This window comes from Melospiza georgiana, chromosome 5 (genome assembly GCF_028018845.1).
Source record: "Melospiza georgiana isolate bMelGeo1 chromosome 5, bMelGeo1.pri, whole genome shotgun sequence".
In the NCBI taxonomy this organism is placed as follows: domain Eukaryota; kingdom Metazoa; phylum Chordata; class Aves; order Passeriformes; family Passerellidae; genus Melospiza; species Melospiza georgiana.
Genome location: NC_080434.1, coordinates 54,482,331 through 54,508,628, shown reverse-complemented (window position 1 = coordinate 54,508,628; position 26,298 = coordinate 54,482,331). Strand labels below are relative to the sequence as shown.

The window sequence follows — 26,298 nt, the reverse complement described above, 5'->3', positions numbered from 1 at the left end:
CATGCTTTTCTAGACTTCACTTTGATTCTCTCTGAACCATCTGCCTTAAATCATCTGCCTTAACACATCTGTTATCAAAAACAACACATCTGACTAACTACTGGTGTTTAGTTGTGAGTATGATTAAAATGGCCCAGCTTAAACATTGACTCAGGCAAAGCCTTACGAGCTAAACACACAAAATCATCCCTAGGATATTTAATGTATTTAAGATGTATAATTTCATTTGGAAAAAGTGAGGAAAACAAAATCTAAAAGCTTGTAACTATTTAAATCAGTGCTGAAACACCATTTTTTTTTTTCAGGAACATCAGAAAAAGTAATTGGTTTAAATGCTAATGTATAACAAAGCATTGATCATCTGATATTTAATGCTGGACCTATCAGCTTGCTTCAAAATATAATACCACACAGTAAAATAATTAGATAAAACTGTCTTTTCATCTTAATAAAAACACAGTTTACCTTTTATGTACTGTTTCTTTGCAATTGTAACCGGATGTTTAGAGATACCTTGAATGTTCTACAAACAGGAAGAATAAAAATGCTTAGTAAGTGAAAATGTATTAAAATATGTTTAGGAACAGTTTATTACCAGTATTAGTATTAGTGATACTAGTGCCAACAACTTTTTCCCATATAATAAGAAAGATTAACCACTTTGCCTTCCAAAGGAATCTTCACCCTCTGCATCTGTATATACTTTTGAATATTTGTTCTTCCATAAAAATTGGAAGATTCTAAGAACAATTATTCGCTTGTGACCATTTCAAAGCCTAATCTCTGGATGCACCATAGAAGATAATTAGTAATCCAATAAAAAAGAATTTTCTTCCTGTTTTAACCTGTGTCTTTTAGTTGTATTGCATTACTTTTGAGAAAAGAACACGTGAATCTTGTCTGCAGGCTAAAGGAGCTGAATATTCTTCAGCCTCTTGGATTTTTTCTAGCATCTATTCCTACTATTTTTAAATGCAGGATAAATAAGGAACCATTTATTGTCTACAGCACATCAGTACAGGTTAAAAACTAGAGCTAATTTTATCAACCAATATGCAGGTCTAGGATCAGCAGCAAATTTTTTTCCAAGGTCTGGGTTCATATACCTCCAGTAAAGCATCAAAGATGCACAAGACAACTCCTTTCTGTTATTTTGTGTCATTATGCTTCTTTATCTAGAAAAGCTACACATGACAAGAGAATGTGTATCAAGCTCTGATTTTGTCATTCCATGTAATTAGTGGTTCAGGAATTAGAGGAACATACTAATATTATGCAATACTGAAAGTTCAGAGAGTGGGAATAGTGCTATATAATTTCCAAATCAGAACAATCATTTTCTATGCAATTTTCAACTCAAAATTGTTATTTTAAACTTAAGAGGGATGTAATCAGACAGCAAATGCTATTGAAATCTAAAGCAGAAGCAAAAGAACAAAACCCCCAAACCACAACAGTGCCATTCCTAGCATGAGTACCACCCTTAAAGATGTACAATTAAATGTACTCAAGTTGAACACCTGCCACAGCATCCTACAGAGAGAGATAGGAAAATACCACACAAAATACAGAATATTTTCACAGCATGCGTAAAAATTAGCAACACTGCTCTTAGTCCATCAATACTCAGAAGAAACACTTGCCAACTGGAATATTTTATTCTTTAGCTTCTAGAAACAGTTAAAAACACAGTTGTGGCAATGCTTATGGTAATGCATATTTTCAAGTCATTTTTGAAGCAAGTGGTTATTTAATCTGTACACAAAACTAACACTACCATTGGCAGCTATTGATTTCCACTAACAACAAGATGGGGAGAACTAGTATTCATTCCTATGAATAATATGCAGTCCAAGTGGCCATGGAATCTAGTAGATCCTCAGAAACTCAGAAAATTTAGTCCTTTATTATGTACCTGGACATGAATGAATGTGGGAGCCTAATTTTACACACATTAAAATATATTTTAACTATGATTTATAGAACCATTCTAACATAGGATGGAGAGGGGCTTTTCATTTGACTCTACACTGGTATTGTGATATGTACTTAGGTAATTTCCAGCACAGGTTAAAATTGTTTATAGTTACTCTCACTGATATTTTTCCTTGTCTCATTAGCTTCAAAATCCTGAACAAAGTGAATTAAAAAAGTATTTCAAAATCTATAAACAATGTAAAAATCGATCACTATATTGCTATCTTGTTTACATTGAGGGCATATGAACAAAGTCTACCTTAAACTCAATTTTAAAAGTGTTATTAATAATTCTGGAAAACACCAGTAATTACAATTGCAAAATGTGTTTTCACTTGTAAATTAGTTAACACCTCATAATTTGACTAGCTCCTCAGAAAAGAGGTAAGCCAAGAAACATGAGAGTTGTAATGCTCATCTTTAAGATATTGGAATAGTTCAGCACATCCCTCTCATCTAATTTTAGATTAATTAATTTTAGGCAAGTTGCTGGTTTAAACAGGCTGCATAGAATCCCTCTATAGCCACAGATTCTACCTCTACTGGCTCTACCTCTACAAAATATAACCTGTAGTTTTGTTTTTATGTGTACATTTCAAGTCTTTCTGCAAAAACTTCACAGACCATCCAATCTGAGATGTGAATGTTATCCCTTACTGTTAGAAAAGGGCATCCATATCTTGTTAGAACCAACAAAGAAACAAAATTGCCCTCTCTGAAAAATCATGTTCCAACAGATAAGAAGGAAAACTTGAAAAGGTGTAGTGGAAAATAGCTGGTGTTGGAAGTTAACTATTATAACACCTCTCTTCATTGTTTCTGAGTGAGGGTAAAAAAAAAAGATTAAGCTATTCTAGTAGATAATTAACAAGAAAATCCTAGAATTATTTTTTAAAATATTAAAAACATATAAAAACAACACTGTAATCCAAAATTATCTTCCAACTGATAAAAGGATAGATGAAGCCCAAATCCCAGATCCAATAGGTCTGAAAGGCTGTGATAATCAGGGCAGATTTCTGAAGAAAGCAGCTGTCACTCTTATCTTCCACAAGGACATGAAGGAAGATGCAGAAAACTACAGGCCAATGAGCTTTTCCTCAGTTCCCAGGAAGATGATGGCACAAATAAACCTAGAAAACATCTGCAAACATATTAAAGTCAAGCAGATGATCTGGGGTAGTCACCATGGATTTAGAATGAGGAAATCATGTTTAACCAGTGACACCTTGTGCAATGCAGTAAGCAGCTCTGTGGAGGCAGGGAGAGCAGATGTTGTTTACCTTGACTCCAGCAAGGCTTTCAAAACACTCACTCATAAAAGCCTCAGAGAAGCTGCTGAAGTACAAGTTAGATAAGTGGACAGTGAGGTGGACTGAAACCCAGCTGAACTGCAGCTCCAAAGGGCTTTGGTGAGTGGCACAAAGTGCAGTCACACAGCTGGAGGTCAGTCACTGCTGGAGCAGCCCAGGGGCAAATAAGGTCCAGCAGCCCCATCTATGACCTGGATCACAGGACTGATGCAACCTCAGCAAGATGGCAGGCAATCCAAAACCCTGAGCAGTGCTTGGCAGATGAGTGATTCAGAGGGACCTCAGGCAGCTGGAGACACAGGATGGCAGGGTCCCACAGGGTTCACAGTCTGGAAAGCAGCTCTGCAGAACACAACCTGTGGATCATGGTGAAGAGCAAGCTGAACGTGAGCCAGCAATGAGCTTTGTACTCAGGAAGGCCAACAGCACCCTGGGCTGCATCAGGAAGAGCATCACCAGCAGGACAAGAGACTGATCCTTGTCCTCTGCTCAGGGTGCCTGACGGGAGCATGTAGAGAAGATGAAGCCAGGTTCTTCTCACTGATGCCCAACGACAGGACAAGAGGTGACAATCAGAAACCAATACAGGAAATTCCATTTGAATGTAAAAAAATTTTTCTGCTGGAACAGGCTGCCCAGAGAAGTTCCAAAACCTCTACCCTTGGAGATATTCAAATCCTCAACAGACAATCTCCAGCAGTCCTGGCAAGGAGGCTCAGAACTGATGGGTTTTGGGTGTCTGGAAGTCTCACAAACACAGCTGCAAGCCTCAATAAGCAATGTTCTAATCCATAAGGAAAGTCATTATATGTAAGGAGAGTCGAATCATCAATGAAACGATCCCTCATCAAAATCAAATAAGCAGCTCCCCAGTTTTATGAGTTTCTTCTCAGTCAGTTCAACTCTGTTGAGCTTTTTATTTCTGGTATCCAAAATTCTGCATCTTCATTTGCCACTGATATTTTCATTCCCTCCTAGATTAAAACCAGTATATTATTTCAGTTCCTTCCAAGGACTACAGTATACAGACATATATTGGATAAATGACCTTTGAAGTCAGTGAAGTTAGATTTCACCTAATCACAGAGGCTGGTGGTGCATTTTAATTCTTTCTTACTCTACATCAAGTAGGGTTGTTGTTTGTATTTCCTATACTCTGATTCTTCTTTCAGTTTTTTATATGGATTCAGCTAACCCCTACATCTCTCCTCCTCCCCATTTACATTATTAATAGCATAAATTGTTATTTTGAACAAGTAACCTCAGTCAGCCCCAGTGACTCTCAGAATACACATCCATGTCTGTATAAAAAGGCATCAATGCATCAATACTTAAAAGCTTTTTTTTTTTTTTTTTTTGTGGAAAATGGCTCACTAATCTATAATTACCCAGATCTGCATTTCTAAAGCTTTATGGAATATGTCATTCTGAAGCCCTACAAACTGCAGGGAGGGGAACAAAGCAATGTAACAGGTAGGTAGGTACTGAAATAAATGGGAATGCACAGAGGTGGCTCCTGACTATTCTGTGGGCATTTGATTCTGACTAATTCCCTCACTGTTCTAAGAGCTTACTTAAAAATAAGAACAGAGACAAAACTTCCTACTAAGATAAGAATATCCATTCATAAATATATACAGGATGGATGTATCACAAGGGAAATTAAAAAATAGCCAAGGAGTTAGACCAAACAGATAGAAAGAAGGAGTTAGACAGGTAAAGTTATGCACATATCCTTTGATGTGGTGACCAATCCACCTGCTGTTAGTGAGGCACAGTGCCAAGCACAAGAGCAAAATAAAGGAATTAATTATTGTTTTACAGTGGCTACCAGTGCCAACAAATAGCAAAAGCTACTTGCATTTCTTGTAAACAATAACATTTACTGGGACTGTGATCTTGTTAGATTTAATAGCTCTAATAGATTTTGCTTCAGGAAACCAATTATTTCCTCATACTTGAGAAATACACATATTTTCTTTTCCATTTGAAAAAAAGTTCAGAACAGCAAAATTCTAGTTTCTCTCATGAAATGTAGCACTCCAGCAAAAACTGAAGCATTACAATTCAAAAGTTCCTGTGATTTCTCTTAGCAACTTCTTCTCCAGAAAGTTTATTAGAATAATTAGGCCACAACTATTCTCTTTGAACACCAACTCAGCTCTACACAATAAAACACAAAGTAAGCTTTTAAATCCACAGCATCTGTTTGATGACTAGCACTGTAATACTTTTAGAGCAGAAGCAAGACTTTGGTCTGTAAGACCAGACTTCATTACAATACTAATAGATAGTTGGATGACAACTCCTTTGAGCTTTACATACCAAATTTCTAATTGCATTTCAAAAAAATCTAATTGCTAATTTTTTTTTAATTCTTGCTATTCTTTACTGTTTTCTCCAGTTTATTTGCTTCTTCAAAATTTTCTCACTTCTTTGTCTTTTGTTGTTCTACATGGGACCACACCTGGTCATAAATTGTGCTCTCACATCTCATTTAATCAGTTTGAGAAGAAATTTAAGCACAGGTTCAGTGAACTGCTTCCTTGACCATCAATACTTCACTTGCTCCATTGTTAAAGGCCAAAGGTATTGGAGAACTTGCAAGGAAAACTGCACCCTGCCTAGAAGAGCATCTTTGCAATGCAGAATGAAAAGACTGAGGGCACTCACAACATCAAACTCACTCAATTTATCTGGCACCTCCAAAGCTGGAGGCAACTCACTCATGAGAAATTACACAGCAAAAATAATTTAAAAAAACTTTTTGGAAAATTGCCACATTTAATTATTGCCCACACTAGCATTAATTAATAGTTCCAAAGGAATAAACAGCTATTTTTGTGACTTCTATATGAAACACAATTTCCAGACAGTCTGAAGATCTAATTTTTAAAATCTGGTATGGATGTCAATAAACACAGAAAATAGGAAAATGAACAAAGTCACCATAGCAATGTCAGCCTGATATGGATGGTACATGCATTCCTTAGCAAGCCTTGACTTGTCTGCAATCGCCATCTAGTGGCTTGGGGAAAATTAAGGACATCTATTTTCCTTGACAAAAACCACAGAACCATAAAGACTTCTGGAGAAGGATTTCCTCTTTTTTGGTCCCAGTTTACACTTTTCAGCAGAGAACAATCAATCGAAGGTAAGGCACTACCCTCTTGCCTTAGCAGCAGCAAGGAAGTATCAAGGTTTTTTAGACATCAGAAACTTAGAAGTTATTCATCCCATTCCCACAAGCTTAATCAGCTTTCAAAGATGTGAGCACAAGGAAGGAAAAAAGGGCAACCAAAATTCGTGACTTCTGAGTTCAGAGAGTAGGCTCTAAGAATAGTGTTTGATTACCTACAACTAATTATCTTTTTGCCATATTCCTTGAAATTTAGACCTGACAATGATCTCAGATAATAAAGATTTAGCAGCACATGAAAAAGGTTTTGATGAGCTATTTTTAAAATGAAAAAAAAAATTTACTCACTGCTTTGATTAAAATCTGTGTTTTGTAACAAATTTTCACCTTTGCACAGCAAGCAAGGAAGTTTCTATATACACAGCTCTTTGTATCTTGCAAGAGAAAAAGACTGCTCTTGTTCCCCATCTACAAACTGACTACATTTTATTACTTATTTAATTTCATTTTCCTGAAAGAAAAATATACACAGAATACCAGCTCTATTACACTAATATTCATTAATATGGGAAGCTCAAACTCTGGGATGAACCCCAAGGAGATGTGACTTGGTTTTGGTGAAAAAATCCAATGCTAAGGCATAGAGATAACTCCTTGAGTGGCAGCTGGAGATAGCAAATACTGTACAGTTTTAGATGAGCTGCATATTATAGCTTTGAAGCAAACAGTGTCAGGGGAATATTGTCCAAAGGTAGAAACACCAGACCTCTAACTGCACAAAAAATTGCAAGATTTCCAGGCTGGAGGAATTTACTGTTAAAAGAAAAGATGTAACAGTTGTTTTATGAAAAGGGTAAAATTTAGCATCTCAAACAAGATTGTTCCACATACTGAGGAATTTACTGAGCATATGTTTGCAGGGAATTCCTCTTAAAAGGCTGTGAACAGGAGGCTGGTTGAAGGAGTTAAGGAAACCCAAGTAAGTAATATCTCTTTGCTCCCAATGAGGAAAGGACAGTCCTTGACTTTACAGAAGTGGCCCTTAACTGTAAATTCCCAAGAGTCAGAGCCAGTGCATGATCATGCTGGGACAGGAGAACTATGGACAGCAAGGCCACAGGGGTGACAGCAAGATGACCCCAGTCCTATTCTGTCCATCTTCAGCAATTGTTGTACAAACCACTGGTTTTTTTCTACTGTTGTTCCCAGCTTGAGAGAGCACATCCATATCCAAAACTCTGCACAAAGTTTCCTGAGGCTTTATGAAAGGTTGCTGAGGAAATAAAGAATTGGTAAATTTTCCACTTAATGGAAAATTATTGACACAGAAATAAAAATAATTGTCAGCAGAGAAAGATGAATATAATAGGAATGTAGAGCTACTGAGATAATTTTCCTGAATTTCTTTGGAATGCCAATGACAAAGCTTTGGAAAATCATTACTGTGTGAAACCTGGTCCATCCAAGACAAGAAGTCTCTTTCAATCTACCTAACCTTTGATCTTCCCCTATAAACCATTTTTTAAATCATTCTTCATTTCTGCTCTTGTCCAACCTCTTAGATATTTTAATTTTTTCCTAGATAAAATTGGAAGATAATTGTACAGTAGAAGAACACTACATAGCAAAATAAACTATTTAAATACTTCTGCTCTATTCAAACATGAAATCTATGTTGAGATGGAGTTAAGACTGCATTTTGTCCTTGCAAACAGGAATTCAGCCATCAGAGAAATATAGTAACACTTTCCCCTTTTGAGAGCATGTAACACCAGACATAATTTGTGTGTCTGAGATTTTTATTTCAAATGTTCTGTCTCCAAGCACTGAGTAGTTCCTACAGTGTATATCTAAAACTCCCTCTAATGGAGTGCTTCATATGAAAACAAAAAAAAACATCAGGCAGAATTTCTAAAATCTTAATTCCCAAGAAGTTCTAACGGAAAACTTAATAACAAATAGACACAGAGATATTTAATATAAGGATCACACATGTATTTGTGCACATTGCTGAAGATTCAGCAATCTTATGTCTTGTGGATGAGGACAGTAAAAATTACCTCAGCAGGACATGGGCTCCATGAAACTCCTGAGAGCTTACAGAGGCCCAGCGCCCAGTGGGGACATCAGGGGATGCTGCACATGCCAACCTCAGGCACAAGAGAAGTGCCCTGACAGGAGCTGAAATGTGAATGGATAAACAGCAGCAGAACAATGACTATGACAGACATCAGTGAATGACACTAATTGTTTCTTGCAAGCTGAACTCCATGCTAATATTGCTCTTAAACTATTCTCAGATTACATGGAATCAGACTTAATAAAATTCCAAGAAACACCCCAAAGTGCATAGACTAACTCATGTAACAGAATACTTCCAGTAATAGATATTACTATAATTACTTTACATTAAAACACCTCTGAATCTGTGAGGTAGTGAAAGCTACATTAATCAAAACAAGCTTTTTAGCAAGGATGATTTTAATTTTGATTCTTGTTAGCTTTGTGCTCCAATCATATTATAGAGAAAAATAACCTGCCAGTAGTAGTAGCTGTATTCCAAGGTGAATTTCTAAAACATGATCATAGCTTTAGCTTTTACCTGGAGCATTCCCAAAAGATCACTGGCAAAGGCCATTTAAAGGGTAAAATGAATCAGCATATAATCAACAACGTTAGCAATGTCCACTCAGTAGCAGTAAATGCTCAGTGCTGACAATTTAATTTATACATACTGGATTGAAATATATTATCCTTTAATTCCAAAGAAACAAGTGGAAGTATGCAGTGCTGTCATCTCTCAAGCATAGGAAGATTTTAGAGGAACTTTTTTTTCCCTATTTCTACAAATTTAAGCTTCTCTGAGAATGTCTTTTGCCAGAAACTAAAGGACAGTGAAGGAAGATTTCAGCCTCCCTAGTCAATATTTCATAATATGCTAAAAATACTCTGGCTGATATTTTTCCAAGTTGTATAGAATCTTTCATTTTTGAGCAGCCAATTTTAATTGCTCTGTTTATTTCTGTGCTTATGTTTAGCTTGTAGAAGAAATAATGACAGACTACCTTATCCTGCATAAACAAAATGCAAGTATCTTTTATGCTATTACTGCATGGAAGTAGATTTATACCAGCTGCACATTACCTTTCTTTAAATAACACACAGAACAATTATACATGCAAAGATGATCCCAAACAGAAGAGAAGAGGACAGGATTGAACTGCTTGTTTTAAAGAATGACAGCCCAGATGATGCTACAAGCTTTAGTGAGTCAAATTGTGCTATAAAATGTTGTCCATGTATTGGATACACCCACTCACCATGAGGTAAATGAATCTATACAAATCAGGAGCATTACAGCAGAGAATGCCAAAGATGTGCATATATCATAGAAAAGGACACTGCAGTCCAGATGCTGAGAGAACAAAGAGCAAACCTTGTTTCTGCATTTGGGTAATAAACCAACACAGTGATGTTCTGGAGCATCAGATATGAGTGTTACAATGTGACCAACAGTGACTTTCCACACTACAGTTGTTACACTAATACTTAAGAACTTTCTATTGCAATGTTAAGGTAGTGTAAAATTTCATCCTGAAAATGTCATTGGACCAAAGGCTTGTCAACATGCCCATTCACTCAGTTTTAAGTGCAATTTTCCTGTCACAGAATTTCAGCTGTGATGAGTGAGGAAGAGGAAATAGAGAACTTCTGTCTCCAACACTGTAAATGCAGTTTCTTCAGGCCTTCATTAAGATAACTTAAAAAAAAAATGAAGCAACAACAAAGCAGCTATAAAAACATAATTCTACTCATAAAATGAGATACTATTTTAGTGCTATTAGTGCAGTAATAACCACCATATGACTCAAGAGTATTGGAATAAACATACTGAAAAGAAATATGGCACAAAAATATGCTCTGAATGCAAAAGATGCTCAGAGAACACCAATCAACCACAACAATCAGCAAGCACACTCTGGCTTTCTCTAACAACACATCAGCTCATCTGAGTGACAGGGGTTTGTACTGACCAGAAAATACAACAATAAATTGCTTTAGTTCAAAAGCCCAAGAAAGCACAGACACAGTCTCATATCTGCTAAGACAACCCACCCTTGTTATAAGCAAAGCCCACATTAGGGAATACTTAGCAAAAACTGATTTTGTTAGCCTAGATGACATTATAGAAGCTTTAGACAAGATGTTTTATATGAACCTGTAATGTGTCTGACATGTCTTTATCCCCAGTGCTTTCCAATAAACATACTTTAAAAAAAAATAGAAAACACACTCCAAGATCAATGAAAAGGTAAGGCCCATATAATTTCTTCATTTTACATAAATAATCTTCTCAGCTGGACAGTATATTTGGAAAGCAAATGTTTTGGAAAGCAAGTTTACAAAAATCTTATTCCTATCAGTGCAGTTTCAAAAGCAGCCAAGGCCTTGGCTCATTCTGGGGAGGAGGTTAAACAAAAAGAGGAAAATGCAAACATATTCCTGCTCCCAGTCTTGGTGTCTGATTCCTCACATTGCACCAGCCTCTGCCAAACCTTCTAAAAGCTGTGAAAGAAAGGGGCAGGGACAAAACAAGACAGTGCAGAATCCCATCACTGTTGAAACACTTTGCAGAATATCCTGTTTCTGCTGGAATCCAATTGTGACCACAGACTACAAATTTCCAAAAAAAAAATTTATAGTAGCACACATCAGCCTGCAGCCTTACTAAGGCCTTGGACAAAATGCCTGAAATTTGGAGCTGCCACAACAGCTTTGGGAGCACAATTCTGTCAGACCACCCTGCTAGGAGTGCACATGTGGAGATGCCAAAATGGAAAACCTATTGGGATTCTGCTACAAAAGGGAGACAAACAAGCAGCATCCCATCCACACCGTCCAGAATCCCAAAACTATGCCAAAACCACATTTCCATTTTATCTCATAGAAAATTAGAAAAATTTTCACTCCAAAAAAAACAGCCCAGAGGGGAAATAACACAGATACAGTATGGCTAATCAGAAATACTGGTTTGCTAAGTTAATTGAGAGAACAGACTCATTTTGGATAGCAATTGCTCAGAGGGGGCTCTACTTCAAGGGAGTCTCTCCCCTTAGAATGAAAACCAGATGCTAAATTCATTATTCATATTCCAAACACTGCTTGCAACACTCATTTTCTAATAAACAAGCATGCAATTCTCTATTGTGCATTCACCACCAGAAAATCTTATATCTGTGGAAGAGATTGAGATATATGCAATATTTCAGGTTCTTTGTGATCCTTCCTTAAGCATGTTAACATTTAATATGCCCTAATTACTTCCCTTTCAAATTACATTCCTGATTTCCAAATTATAGGCTAACATGTTTCTTTGACAGGTTATATTCTTTTATTTCTTTGCCTTCTTGGACAAGCTATAAAAGCATTTTTCCTGAGGAAAAGCAGGAATACTTTTTTTTTCACTTTCTTCAAGAAGGTGAAAATTTTTTATTTATCTTCAGTATAACTTTTTGTTACTAAAAGGAAGGAAATGCTCCCTGAAGCCCACCACTTTATGCTTTTCAATTTAATGATACAAGCATCTTCTGAAGTAGAGAAGCATAAACTCATTAGCAGCATTTCAGTTCTCTCTGCTGCAGAAGCCTGGAGGAAAGAAACCTTAATACAGAATATCTGATTCTAGCACTGAAATTAACATCTTAAACCAAATTATAACATCTAATTTTATGCAATCTTTATATCTCAAGTTAGGATTTCTCTCTTTTCATTCTGAAAGGGGCTTGATCTTAATTTGGTTTATGCTTTTCCATTTGTGTCTTGATTTATTTCTGCTTTAAACTATAAGAGACTGAAAAGAGATATTTCCAGGTGGCTCTGGAGAACATAAACAAGTTTTTATGAATGTCATAAATATATATAATAGAAAAATTATCTATGAGTAATATAATCAAAAAGCATCCTAATGTAGACAAGACTAATACATTTATACAAAAACAATTTGAAAATAACACATTCAAATAATAAATCTAATTAAATTCTCCTAACAGTCATAAGCAATCCATCATAGAGAAAAAAACCCAACAAACTGGCACGTGGATACATTATAAAATAATTTGTAGAGTTTACAATTACTTTTAGGTTTCAGATACTCAAGTTTTCCAAAAGTAGCAAATAGACATCTACAATGCAATAACAGGAGACTGCAAGATCAAATGCAATAATACATGTTATTGTTTAGCAAAAATACATTAACAGTTATGTGTGAAAAACACATGATTTATACAAAGCACATTCTGTACAGGAAGAAACCAAATGAGAAGAAATGAAGTGTAAAGTTAAACTAAAATAGATGAACACATGGAGAGCCACTGAAGTAAAGTGCTGCTAAGAAACCCCCTCTAAGTTGTTACAACACAAAAGTCATAAAAATGCATGTGAATAAACTTATCTATTGAGAAAAACCCACATAAAGCCAAAAATATACATTATCAAATGTGGAACTGTCTGAAAGAAGATGACAGAGTTTATCTGAAAAAGAAATTCAGCTCTGTATCCAATGTCTAGTCATTTCCCCTCAAACCTACAAGTAAATCTCTCCTGGACTCCATTAAATGCCTTACAGGACAGAGGACAGATAGATCCATCGTCTTTACAAAACAAAAGAAAGATAAAGAAATCTTTGATTGGAATCCAATCTCTCAGAAGCACTGCAGAATATGGGATGTTTTTCCATTTGAATTGTCAAAGAATGTGATTCACACTTATCTTTTGCTTTAATCACTTGTTAAAGCATTTTAAAACAGTTAAAAATAAACTGCCTCAGCAAAAAATTCAGCTAAAATTTGACATAATATCATAGTAACCGCAAAAATATCTCCAATATTTATGATTTCTGGCAAGAATCTTCCCAATCCTTTAACACTTAGCAAAGTGACTGGGCACTGCAGTATATCTTCCATATCAATAAATGATTCAGAAACAGATGGTATAAGTTCCATAAACATTTCAAACAAAAAAAGCCATGCCAATGTTTTTCCTTAGAAGGAAAAGCTACCCTTAGGCAAACCTGGATGCTAACTTTAGCAGCATTATTTTGAACAAAAACCACTTTTAAGAAAAATAGATTTCATGTCCTTTTTACTATGATGGGCCAAAGGTCACTTTGTGTTGTATGTGGTTTTTCAAGACAGCTGTCTGTTCAGCTATGACTTGGAAATGCCTGTGCTTCACTCCAGAGAATTCAGCAAACTGTGACCTTCATGATCATCTTTTGCTCTCAGTTTTTCCCATCTGGGTGCATGAGAAATGACAGCAGCAGTAACACTTCCCCATTCTGTTGTTAATTCAGAATCCTAAACACTGATTTTTACTCAGCAAAAAGCATAAGCACTTCCTATAAATTGTTTGATGACAAATTGCATGGAAATATGTAGCATGAGGGTAGGAAGATGCAAATGAAACATGAACTGTGAAGACAGGTGAAAGAAAAGCTAAGGAAGTCATCAAGTGTGGTGAGGGTGAGAATCCCCCAGGACAGGTTTCTGTCAAAAACCCAAAGTCACCATTCCAGGCAGGACTTGACAGGAACCACAGCAGCCCATCCGTGCAAAGTGCTCACAACTGTTAAAGTTAAATCTCTGCTCCCACAAAGAGCTGTGGAACACCATGGCCTTTCTCCAAGCCTGCAGAAACCTCCTAATCCCATTTGTGCTCATGAAGCTTAAGGTTGAGTCCTGCAGAGAGATGAGCAGTACCCAAATCTGCATGGACAGGAAGTGACAACACTTTGGGGCACAAGTTAGAAGGATAACAGCCTCACAGATTCCCTCTAGCCTTTGTGGACAGTCCCATCTCTGCATCTGTCCCCAGTCACCCACAGGGCCAGAGGGCAGGTCTTCGGCAGAAAAGACAATGGTTAAACCAAACAGAAACTGTCCCCAGATGGACAGTCACTACTTTTCTTCTGCTGTTCTCTCACCTATGCCTCGAGCCCCTGGAGCTCTGCAGCCCCATCTTGTCCCACTCCAGCTCCTGCACTCTCATCCATGCAGCCACGGGCTGTGACAAGAGAGGAACACAAAGGCCTTTGACCCACAGCAAATAGTCAGTGGGTGTCATAAACACCAAGAGAAATGGGATCATAGAACACATTCAAGTAAGCCCTTGAAAGGCCACTTTGTGGAAAGGAAAAAAAAACAAGAAAAAAAAAAGCAACCTAAGCCTGCAGCAGTCCATAAAGTAAAATAAAACACATTTCAGGCATGGACATTGAGATTGTCACAGACAAGAGGAAGCACAAAGAGCCCACGTGTCACAGCCATATAAGCAAGACTTCCAGAGCACCAGCACTGCCAGCTGAGCCCTTTGCTGCTATGAGGCCTGAAGCCAAATTCCAGAAGAAGAGAGCTTCCTTTCTTTCTCTCATACCCGCTTTCCAGGGCCCACTGATGCTTTGCAAGGAGTGCTTCATGAACACCAGAATTCATGACAAGGAAGTGTCCAAGGTACATCCACTGCTCACAACTGTACTCCTCTCCTTCAGGTAACAATGTTAATTTTAATCACACATACCACAAAATATGCCTAAGAACAGATGTCCTACAGTAAACCACCCATTTAGTAAGCTTTTTCTGTCCACCATTTAGATACAATACAGTAACTGCTAGACTTGCATGAAAACAAACATTTCTTGTGTTAAAAATATTACATATTTTGTACAAGTAATATTAATTTTTCATTTCTATTAAAATGCAAATCTTCCAATAACCTCACTTACAGGATGTTTGGCTGAAAGTCTGCCAGTCACAGTTCCTGTTTGATTCCAAGTGGAGGAAATGAATCCCTGTAATCGGGTAAAGTAAAAAATGGAAAAAAATAAAGAATGAAGACAAAGAACTATATTTTATTTGATATATATAAGTATCAGTAATAAAAATTCGCTGCAATCAAAACAATAAAATACAAAAGAAATACTGTTAAATTTTCCATGTATAAAAGTTCTTAAACTGTAAACACTGCAATCATTTCACATATTTTTAGGATTTTACAAGCTACTTTATATATTTCTACCTTTTTCATGCACGTTCGTAGTCCATCCACATAAGTTGATTTCATCTTATGAACCTAAAATACATGAACTTTAAGATAAATGTTTACTTATAAAAAAAGGGATTTTTCAAATTAAAGATCCTAATTTCCAAATGCATCCTGCTTGTAGACTTTTCTATTTTAAAGACAGTTTTATCCAAATAAATAATGGATACACTCGCTGACAGCCTAACCAGTTCCTGTGAGTTAGGTAAATGCTTGGTCATAACCTGGAGACAGAGCTTTGCAAATACTATTAAATTAATTATTAGAATTTATTATTTTATATCTTATGTCCCCAGGTCAATAGATTACATGAAAAGCACACACAAAAAACCACAAACAAATTTAAAAGAAAATCAAAACAAAAAACAAACCTACAAACTTTTAAACTTTTAATTTTTTTTTTAATTCTTGGAAGCTAATTCACTGGAAGCATAATGATTAAGTGTGAGAGCAGACTAACTAGATAGTTTAGGATTTTCAGCAGGCTTGTCATCCCAAAATTCCCCATGAACAGTTATCTCTTTCACTTTATGCACAGCATTTCTTCAGAACTCAAAAAACAGACATTTTGCCCTAAGTATGCTTTACAGCACTACACAAATTTAACACTGAAGTTTTCCAATTTTCTTTGCAACATTGTACAAGTTGTTTGCAAGCTGAAATCGAACACAGAGCAAAACAACAATAAGCATTAAAATTAAAAAGTCTTAAGGATACTGACTTCAAATTAGTATTGGAATGAGCTTTCGCTAGTCAACTTATTTATTTACTTAACTATAAATATTTTTCTGTCTTGCTAAATTTTGCTTTAATGCAACTACATTCTGTGAAAAAGTATCAGCTCACCTGGCGGTATTCTAAAATTATCTTAGGCAAGGGATGAAGATCTTGCAATTTATTTAGCTGCAAAATCAAGAAAGGGAATTACTGGCATACTTTACTTGAAGTTTTATTATTAAACAAACTTCAACAGAGTACATTTTGGAGGAAGACATTTTCTTGACCAGCTGAATGGACAAAATACTGGCAGAAGGATGCTATCATTCAAGCAATCCCAGCCCCAAGAAAGCCTTCATTAGGAAGGATGGGAATTTTTCCTTCCCATTTTATTTTCACTCCTGTCCCACACAGGAACAAAAAGACACACAGACATAAAAACTTTCCCACAGCAACTTTGAAAGCATTGGAGTGAGATGTGTGTGCACTATTTATGGCCCTTTGTTTGGTTTTTGTGCTATACAGCACCAGTGCAAGAAAGAACATGATGGAAATAGACAAGATAATACATATATACACATGTACATATTTATATACACACAATGCAAGAGGAGAATTTCTCCTGTTCATGCCTTAATAAAAGTTCCAGGAAAACTTCAAGAGAAATTCAAATTAAAAAAAACCAATAAAATAAAGCATATTTCTGATTACTTTGATTGGAAACTGCCAAAAATTCTGTTGAGAAATACAATTAAATTATGAAAATAGAGATTGGATATTTATAAGTACAACAAAAAATTCCTGGAACTACAATAGTCCAGGATGAAAAACAGATGCAACTGTACTAAAATTTATATTTAAAATATAAGGGTTTTTTCTTGCTATGAGGGAGAAACTAACATCTTCAGATTTATTGTCTACTATTCATCTCCTGCAAGGTTTCATCCTACCTTTCTCCAAATAACCAATTCTCAGCAGTTGTTGGACTACATAAAAGCATTGCTTTGATTTTAGCTACAAATCCTATGTTCCCACAAAAAGGTGACGTGAATTCTATTTCACTGATGCCTCTCACTTAACAAGGCTCTCTGTCACCCTCCAAGGTTACATGGCTGATCTATGAAACCTCCTTCTCCTTGAGTAATGTGTGGGTTTTATGGTTATACTCTTAAGGTTACTGGAGATCATATTTGGTAGCTCAGACACTTGACTGAATGTGGAACTGAAAGTGGAATTTCTTTAAGTAATAAATATTACCTTTCTACCTTCCCCAAATATGTTCATGTTCAACAATGAGTTGCGCACTTTAACTCCTATATAACCTAGAGCAATTCAATTGTGGCACCAAATCAGAAACAGGTGCAGCTGCACAGAGGCTTTTTCTCTTCTAAGAAGAATCTCCATTGCTATTTTTATCTTCACAACATGATTTTTTAATGATCTGACAAGGGGATCAAGAGCATCCTCAGTCAGTTTGCATATGACACCAAATTGGATGGAAGAGCTGATCTGCTGAAGGGCAGGAAGGCTCAGCAGAGGGATCTGGACAGGCTGAATGGGCTGAAATATAACTTAAAAGTTTTGCTAAATCATGCAGCTGGTTTTAAAACCCTTCCCTGTCTCACCACAACTTCTGAGGTGGATACGAGCTGTTGTATTTCAGTTCTCTGAAGTTTCTCACACAGCGTATGCAGCTTTAACTTATCAAATAGTACCTAAGGTAAGAAAAAGACAATAAATCTTTCAGTGTTTCAAGTGTTGAAATAGAAAGGAAAATTATTGGGTGTGTAAACTTAAACAGAAACAGATTACAAGGTAAATAGAGCATACTGTAGCAAAGAGAACCAACACAGAATTGAAAATCTTTATTTTTGAGCTATTGAAGCAGTGACATATTTACTAAAAAAAAGAGCATAATTTATGCAGACACATTCAAATACAGATTATTCAACATTGTCACAATTATGAAAAAAATTATATGTCCTTCATTAAAACCAGAAAATAATTAATATAGAATAAGTCAGAAGTGGTAAGGATATATCTGCTTAGAGTTCACCTGTATCAATGAATCTGTAGAACATACACCTTAAGCAGAAACAGTAGAACAAATGATACCTCTCGGAGCTGACAGCTGCTGGTCAGAAGGAATCGTTCTCCAGCAGCCTCATGAGCCTCCTGTTCAAGCTCTTTGAGCCGCAGCTATAAATTACATCAAAATTATTCTGCTTGCACTATTATTTTCTTCAATATCTACTGCTTCCAAGGTTCATGAGAATACTGGACCTTTATTTAAAATGGAGTACTTGATATTGTGTAATCATGGCTGGATACCAACATTTGTTTGAGCAGATTGCTTATACACTGCCTAATTCATACTGTTTTATGATCTGGGAAGTGGATTTATTGTAGTAAGTAGTACCAACATTTCTGGTTAAAGAATTTAGGTTACTGAAGCCTACAGAGATCTGTGAGAAACACAGCTATGCAAATTATTCTGATAAATTAGTAATCTGTCAGACCAGTATGATTATCTAGTCAAATTTTATGTTACAAAATAGGATCCTCTTGCAGCTATTTTTATCAAAGAACACTCATTTAAAGAGTGCATTGTTCACAAAAAGAGGGAGAGGAGTCTATCACTTCTCAGGAAAATGGGTACTGAAAACTGTAAGTTCAGAAAGAGTCATTACCATTTTTACTCTACAACACATAACCCAAAAGGACCCATGCAATTTCAGTTCTGGGACAAGGCTGATGACTCAAATGTGTCTTTTACTTGCGCAAATAAATAGGGAAGTATCCTAAAATGTAAATATAATAATTTTTAATGATATACTAAAAACATCGCACTATTACATAAAATGTGACAAAAGTTCCTTCTCTTTTTAATCAGTTATCCTCAGTAAAAGCACAAAGATGATGCTACATCATTTTCAAGAAAAAAAATTAATACAAAATTTACCCCCAGAATCTCTGATGTTTTTTTCAGTTCTTGTTTGTTCACATATATTTTGTGTGTTTCCATCACTGTAAATACAATTTTAGGTTAAGAACATTTATAATTCACAATTTCAATCTTACATTTTTCTTAGACTATAAAATGGAAACTCAAGCTCACACAGCTGTTATGAGGCTAAGATAACATTTCATATTCAGAGGAATTACATTCCACTTGAGCATAGTCAGCAGCTGTGTGAAAACAGTGAAGATTCATATTTTGAACTGAACTTTTCATACCTGCCAGAATTTTGATAAGTGGAAGCTCTAATGTGCAAAATAAGTTCCACAAACCTTGAGCCTGTAAAGTAAGTTATAAATACATTCTTCAGTATTTCCCAGTGAGCAGTATTTCACTTTCTGTATATTCCCTTTTTACATGACAACATGTGTCTGTGCCATGAAATACTACTTAGTGTAAATTATAGTTTCTAAATGCTGTCAGTTCTCTTTGTGGGGAATAGGAATTTTGTAATAGTAACTATTTTGTACAAGAATGCTAATAAAGAAATATATATACATCTCCTTTTTTCTAAACAGTTTATTTTTAAAGCATGCCTCATTATAATAGGACACACAGTTATCCTTTTTCCTTTGTTCACTTGAATGATTAGGCAACCATTCATAATTCATAACTTTGTTTTCATTAGGGAGAAAATAAGAGTTGAAAGGGTCATGTCTCCAAACTACTTACAGAGAACAGAAAGTCTGATGTTTTTCTAATCACTGAAGCAACCTGACTTTGTCTAAAAACTCTTGTGGGCTCAGGCTCAGTGTTTCTGTGCCTTTGGTGTTTCCCTGCTGCCTCCCTTCATGGTTTGCTCACCACACTGCTGATATGCACATTAACATGGCTCCATCACCTCGTGGTCCAAGCCCTATACCTGCTACCAGCAACTTCAGAAACAATCCCTGGGAAACTGTGATGCCCCTTCTAGCAGAACCTGGGTGTATCCCTAAATTCTATCCCTGGATTCTATACCTGGAAATCTACTTTTCCAGCTATATGGTCACAGGAAGAAAACACATACCCCAACAGATTTCTTGAGAAGCATTCTGAACTGCAATAAGGGGTAAAATAGAATAAAATAGTTCATTTGGAAGGGACTTGCAATGACTATCTAGTCACATTGCCTGGTCAATTCAGGGCTGACTAAAATTTAAAGTATATGATAAGGGCACTGTCCAACTGCCTCTCAAACACTGACAGGCTGGGCCATCAACCACCTCTCTGGGCAGCCTGTCCCAGCATGTGACCAGTGCTTGGTTAACACAACCTAGAACAAAAGATATGCTAAGTTTTCATAAGCAAGGAATACATATATAGAACAATATATGTTCTATCTCTTTTAATACATTTTAAACAGTAATATAGAGATTTAAAATATTCAAAGACAAGTCAATATTCTGAACCTTTCCTGTTCTCAGAATCTTCATTTAGTTAAATGTAGCAGAGGAAAATTTTCTCCTAAACATTAACCTTGACACCATCTCCTTCTAGAAAAAATGGCAAATTTGATGGGCAATTTATTTTAAATGTTGACTGCCAATGTAAATCACGAAGGACTGAAGCATTGCATTATTCTAATTTGAATGAGAAATACATCATTAACTCTCTTTAATTCAATACTTACATAGTTATTACTTACAACTTACCTTTAAGCCATGAGTAAGGTCCATCATTACGTTATAAAGCTTCTCCAAGTTCACACCTAAGTTTTGATACTGACATAAATAAATCAAAAATATATCAGTAACTTTGTTGCTAACAATACACTAAATATTTTAGCAATATAACTTCTTTAAAAGGCATAAATTGTAAAAATGTGATTTTCTGTCTACCTTCTGTTAACATTTCAGAAACGTGATCTCTATGAAACCCAAATCATTAACACAGCACTAGATTATGAACATTCCAGATTTTGCCTGTTCCTGTACTTACATTTTGCATCAAGTACAGAGAAATATAGTATTGATAAACTGCCTTTGACACTGAAGTCAGAGTTCTCTTACTACTTGTAAAATGAGGAAAAACTCCTTGCATCCTTTTTCTCACATAAGTACTGCCACTCTTGTGCCAGAACTGTTCATTTCCTTCCTTTCTGTTCCAGAGGTGTTCCTCACAACACCAGGTCACCTCCTTCAATTGGCTAGAATAGCATTTGAAATGTATACAAATACTGAGAAAGATTGTTAGCTGCAGTTACATGACCATTAAAATAAACTTAATAAAGACTGAGAAACAGCAGGCCTGGAAGATAAGATGCAGAGGACTCTCTACAGAACTGAAATATGCAGATCCACTGGTGATGATCCTCGCTCTAAAACAGTCTAGTCCATACTGCAGTGAAAAGTCACCATTTTGTCTCCGAGACACCTTGTCCATACCAACTTGTTCTGGAACAAATGAGCTGTCTGTGAAATACAAACAGCTTGCTTGATCCCTTCCTGGAGGTGGAAGAGAGCCCAGTGACAGGCCAGTGACAGGCTTCAACTGACACCAAAATTCTTCATCAGTAATTGCAGCAATGACAAGACCAGCATAATGTTTAGCACCTGCTCCAGCAAATGTTTCAGGAGTGTGGACCATGAGCACTTTGGCACAGCACCAAATACACAGACAAGCAGCAAGCAGCACATCCTTGTGCTAGAGGTGTGTGGGTGAGCTGTGGGCTACAGAACAAACCAGCAGTCATTCCAAGAACTGTGGTGGGTGGACAAGACTAGCACAAGACAGGGAGCTGCACTGAAGCAGTGAGGCACAAGATGATTTATCACTTACCACAGATCCCTCTGGCAGTATGGACAACTGTTGGGAATCTACCAGTAAAAACAGAGCAAGAAGATTGAAGAGATAAACTTGGCAAAGAACCAGGAGACACAGGAAGAACTGGAACTCACTGAGCAAAGAGAGAGAAGCCAAAAAGGAAGAGTGAGAGTGCAGGTGACAAATTAAGGAACTAGGAATGGTGGGGGGGAATAGTCACAGGATGTCACAAGGAGACATTAACTGGGAATTGAGTGAACAAGTCACTGGAGATGGCTGTGGCAAGGAAACAAACTAGACCTGAAGCAGGACAGGAAGGAAATAAAATTTCAATACTTAACACAGAGCTGGAAATCAGGATAACAAAGTTGAAAAATACCTAAGAACAGATGTGACATCTGAAGAGCAAAAGACTAAGTCAAGCTAAGGGAAGAGACAAGATTAAGGATGCTGACTCACAGCAAGGCCATCACACATAAAAGAACCATAGGTAACTTCTGTCTATTTGCTTGTCTATTCCTACACTAATAATTTAATTCATGAAGTAGCTTCTGAAGAACTGCAGTTTACAGCCAGTGCTTTCAAGTAAACTGCCTCTGCTGTTCTCAGAAATGTCTACACTGATGGGTAAGTGCCAGTATAACCAACTCCTGTCTATGCTCCAAGCCCTCTTGGCATCTGTGGATTTGTATCCTACAAGTCCTACAATCATGGTACAGTACTTGGTCTGAATGAGCAAGGCCTCTGAAAAGTGAATGGCAGAAAAGACAACATTATTTAGGTTGTTCTACATCATCTTATCCTTCAAACAACCTCTGACAGCTAATATGTCCACAGTAGATCCCCATTGCCCAAAAGAGATACAGATATTTTATAGCATTCAGGCAATACATTTCAATAGAAATACAGGGGACGTTTGCTATGATAAAGGAAGATTCAATTTCCATAGTGCAGGGGATAACATGTCAAAAATTTCATCATGAATTCTCTCACACTGAGAATTAAAATTCACAGATTTTTTCATACAAATGCTTGAAAAATTTGACTCCCTGCTGTTTGTCAGCCTATGATGTGGTGCGTACCAGCTGAGAAATTTAGCAAAATTGTTAATAACAATCAACTAAATACAGGCTACAAGTGCACAGGAACTGGACAACAAACATATCATTAGATATTTTGGAAAGGAGAGTTGGAAATTATTTCGCAGGATAGTGAAGAGAAAAAATATAAAACTCTATATTAATTAATGTTGTTACTGAACTTTACAGTTGTAAAGTAAAATTTTATAGCTGTTCCTAGAAAATGGGCTCCCATCTTGTTAGATGCAGTAAAACCTCCCCTTCTCCCCTTTCTTTCAATTTCCAACATGTCACATTAATAGTATTTTTTTCCATTAGAAAATCCATCTATTATCTATCTTCTTTTGCAATATCTTCTAAGCAAAAGTAATTCTATTATCATTTCCTTCCCTTTTTAACCCAAACCATTGAAAACAAACTACTTACAGATACATTTCTCAAAGTGCCTGTATCAGTATTCTCCTCTCCCTTTGAAAAAGGCTTTTCAAAATACTTCTGTATTAAACACTCAAAGGAAGGAACTGTGTCACTGGGGTTTATCAGCCATGCTGCAATCCTTGGATCTAACACGACACTATTGGCAACTACAAAAACAAGTTATTCAAAATATTTAAAATACCTCCCATACTGAAAAACAGCTTTAAAGTTTTGCCCATCTTTCCTGCACACACACATCATAAAAGGACAATATTTGCTCTACAAAAATATCAAACATTGAATTCACAGCTGTAACACATGGTTAATAACATGACTACACAGGAGGAAGTGTAGTATTGCACATCTTTGAAGAGTGTTGTTTCATGAGGTTGGGGTGGATTTTTGGTTGGTTGATTTTTTCAAGTTTTCAATTTTAAGTAAACTTTTGGCTCCTTAGATTAACTGTAAAAACCTTCCTTTCTTAGAACTGAAAACTTCAAGCTGAAGGGTTTTTTCATGAGAGTCTCCCTCTGGTACAGTTTTCTTATTGTTGTTAACTAGACTGATATCCACAAAATTGCTATTGGGGATCAGTGAGAGATTTACTTCCTAGCAATTGTTAATGTATATATGAATTCACATATGGGTGCACAATGAACTGTTGCCAAAACTCAGAAACTTTTGTCCTTTAGCATCATATGTGCTTACACTGCACCCTCATGTTCACACAGATGGATAGGATGGGCCAAGCCCAGTGCTGTTTCACTTTCCTTTGAACTACAATCTCAACATGCCTCCTTGCACTTCTGCCAAGAACAGGAGAAACTAATAACTGGGCTGCTTTGTGATATATTCAAAGATAAACCTAATTATCCTCTTCAGTAACCCCTAAGTAAGTTCAAGCCATGACCTACAGGTACATTTCTAGAGAACTTCATGCTACACAACCTTGCAGACTCAGTTACCTGGAAGCAAATTTTAATGTCCATAATGCAAGTCACAGCTACAGGACTACTCTAAAGAGAATTTTAGGGATTTTGTTTGTTTTGTTGGAGCTTTGTGTGCTTGTTTTTTTCATAGCAGAAATAATGCATGAGGAAGCATGAAGTTTCCAAGTTTAAAAGCCTAAACAAGAATTGGTTTGGTTACTAGAAACTTCAGATTCAAATCCCATTAATTGCATCACAGTATCAAATACTTCCTGTGTGTACAAGTTACATACTGTCACTATTGCCAGTCCCATTACAGCATTTCTTTTCCCACCTTTCCCATTCCCAGTGCTGGATTTTGTACAGATCCTCACTGTCATTTACTGAAACTTTTCAGATGCTGAACACAAGCTGATCATGCTCCATAGAGACAGCCCTTATTGAAAGGTCACATGTACTTTTGTAATTCACTCAGCAGTAATTTCACAGAATTCACAGAATGACTAGGTTGGAAGAGACCTTAAAAACCATTGAGTCCAACCCATGCCCTAACACCTCAACAACTGGATATATGGAACCAAAAAAAAAAAAAAAAACCCAAAAAAAAATCCCCCCAAAAAACAAAAAAAGACATTATATTTACATCTTATGCTTGTTGCTAGCAATTGCTCTTAAATCCAAAGAGAAGAGTCTTACTTGTTTCTATCAAAGGAACATGGGCTCATTCAAGTCATTCCTAATTCTGACAACTATGAGCATCTCTGGGATTTATTTCAGCCCTTGCTTTTAGCATTTTCCTAGGAAGTTTTTTCCTAGGGAATATGAAACATGAAGTAGTTTGACTTTTTCAGCTATAGTCAGGACTGTGTTGAGAGCTTTTGTTTCCACTGGAAGCTATCCTTAAGTCAATGATTTAATTCCTACTCTGAGAAGAATACATGAGGCTTGACATGCCAAACCTCTGGTCATGACCTCCTCCAAGAAAGGTGTTCTTTTGTACTAAACTCTGTTTTTCAATATATTACTTAATTTAGTAAGTAATATATTGCTTACTAAATTTAGTTATTTCTACACTCAGTGATTTTAACAGAAACACCAGTGGCACAGAGATTACAGGATGAGATCATAGATTCAATACTTGCCTTGTTTCCAGCTGATTTCATTACCATAAATTTGAAGTAGAGTCCTCAGGAAATCTTTTGCATTGAAGCAAATTATTGGAACTTTGCACTGCAGCATTTGGAACAACACTTGCCTGCACAGAAATAGCTCATTAACACACACTATACTGCTCCTAGATTTAGTCAATCTATTTACTTTGTTCTTTTAATTAGCACCTAATACTAAACAGTTAACCCAAGACATTTCCTTATTCCTATAAGAACAGAATACTGCATTTGAATATTAAATTATCAATTCAGTAATCCTCAAAGCTATGTTCTATGAGAAATTAAAACATCCTAGCAGATATGCCTTATCACATGTACATAAAGAAAACAAATCCTTGTTTAACTCTTGAAGTGCAACCTTAATCCAAAACATCAGCTGGCATCCCTGTAATACTCCAAAATACCCAAATAAGATCACAGAGGCTAAACTGATGTAGCATTATAAAACACTGATTTTAAAGTTACTAGACAATCTAAATTGCCATTACTGCCCTGTGTTAATATGCTGTTTAAATCCAAAATGCTTCATCTTTGTCATGCATTTCCATACCTATTGAAAATGTCTAAAATTGCCTCATTCATTATATTTTAAATAGATATAACCAACTACATAAATATTAGTGTATAGATTTACCAACTATGTGTGTCATTTGTTTTAGTAAGTTATATTTTGGGCAATATAGAAAAATAATAGTTTT

The 26,298-nt window shown here is 36.2% G+C and overlaps 1 protein-coding gene across 1 annotated transcript in view; it reads right to left on the bottom strand.

Moving 5' to 3' along the window:
- Window positions 1-26,298, bottom strand: part of POLN (DNA polymerase nu) — an 87,797-nt gene that overhangs the window by 52,865 nt on the left and 8,634 nt on the right. Inside the window, exons 6-16 of the mRNA XM_058025191.1 lie at window positions 25,574-25,686; window positions 23,512-23,669; window positions 20,896-20,964; window positions 19,480-19,540; window positions 19,205-19,269; window positions 18,358-18,441; window positions 17,868-17,957; window positions 16,372-16,428; window positions 15,502-15,555; window positions 15,209-15,274; window positions 466-523 (exon numbers count right to left, since the gene is read on the bottom strand). Coding sequence (XP_057881174.1) covers window positions 466-523; window positions 15,209-15,274; window positions 15,502-15,555; window positions 16,372-16,428; window positions 17,868-17,957; window positions 18,358-18,441; window positions 19,205-19,269; window positions 19,480-19,540; window positions 20,896-20,964; window positions 23,512-23,669; window positions 25,574-25,686 — 875 coding nt within the window. The remainder of the gene's footprint in view (window positions 1-465; window positions 524-15,208; window positions 15,275-15,501; window positions 15,556-16,371; window positions 16,429-17,867; window positions 17,958-18,357; window positions 18,442-19,204; window positions 19,270-19,479; window positions 19,541-20,895; window positions 20,965-23,511; window positions 23,670-25,573; window positions 25,687-26,298) is intronic.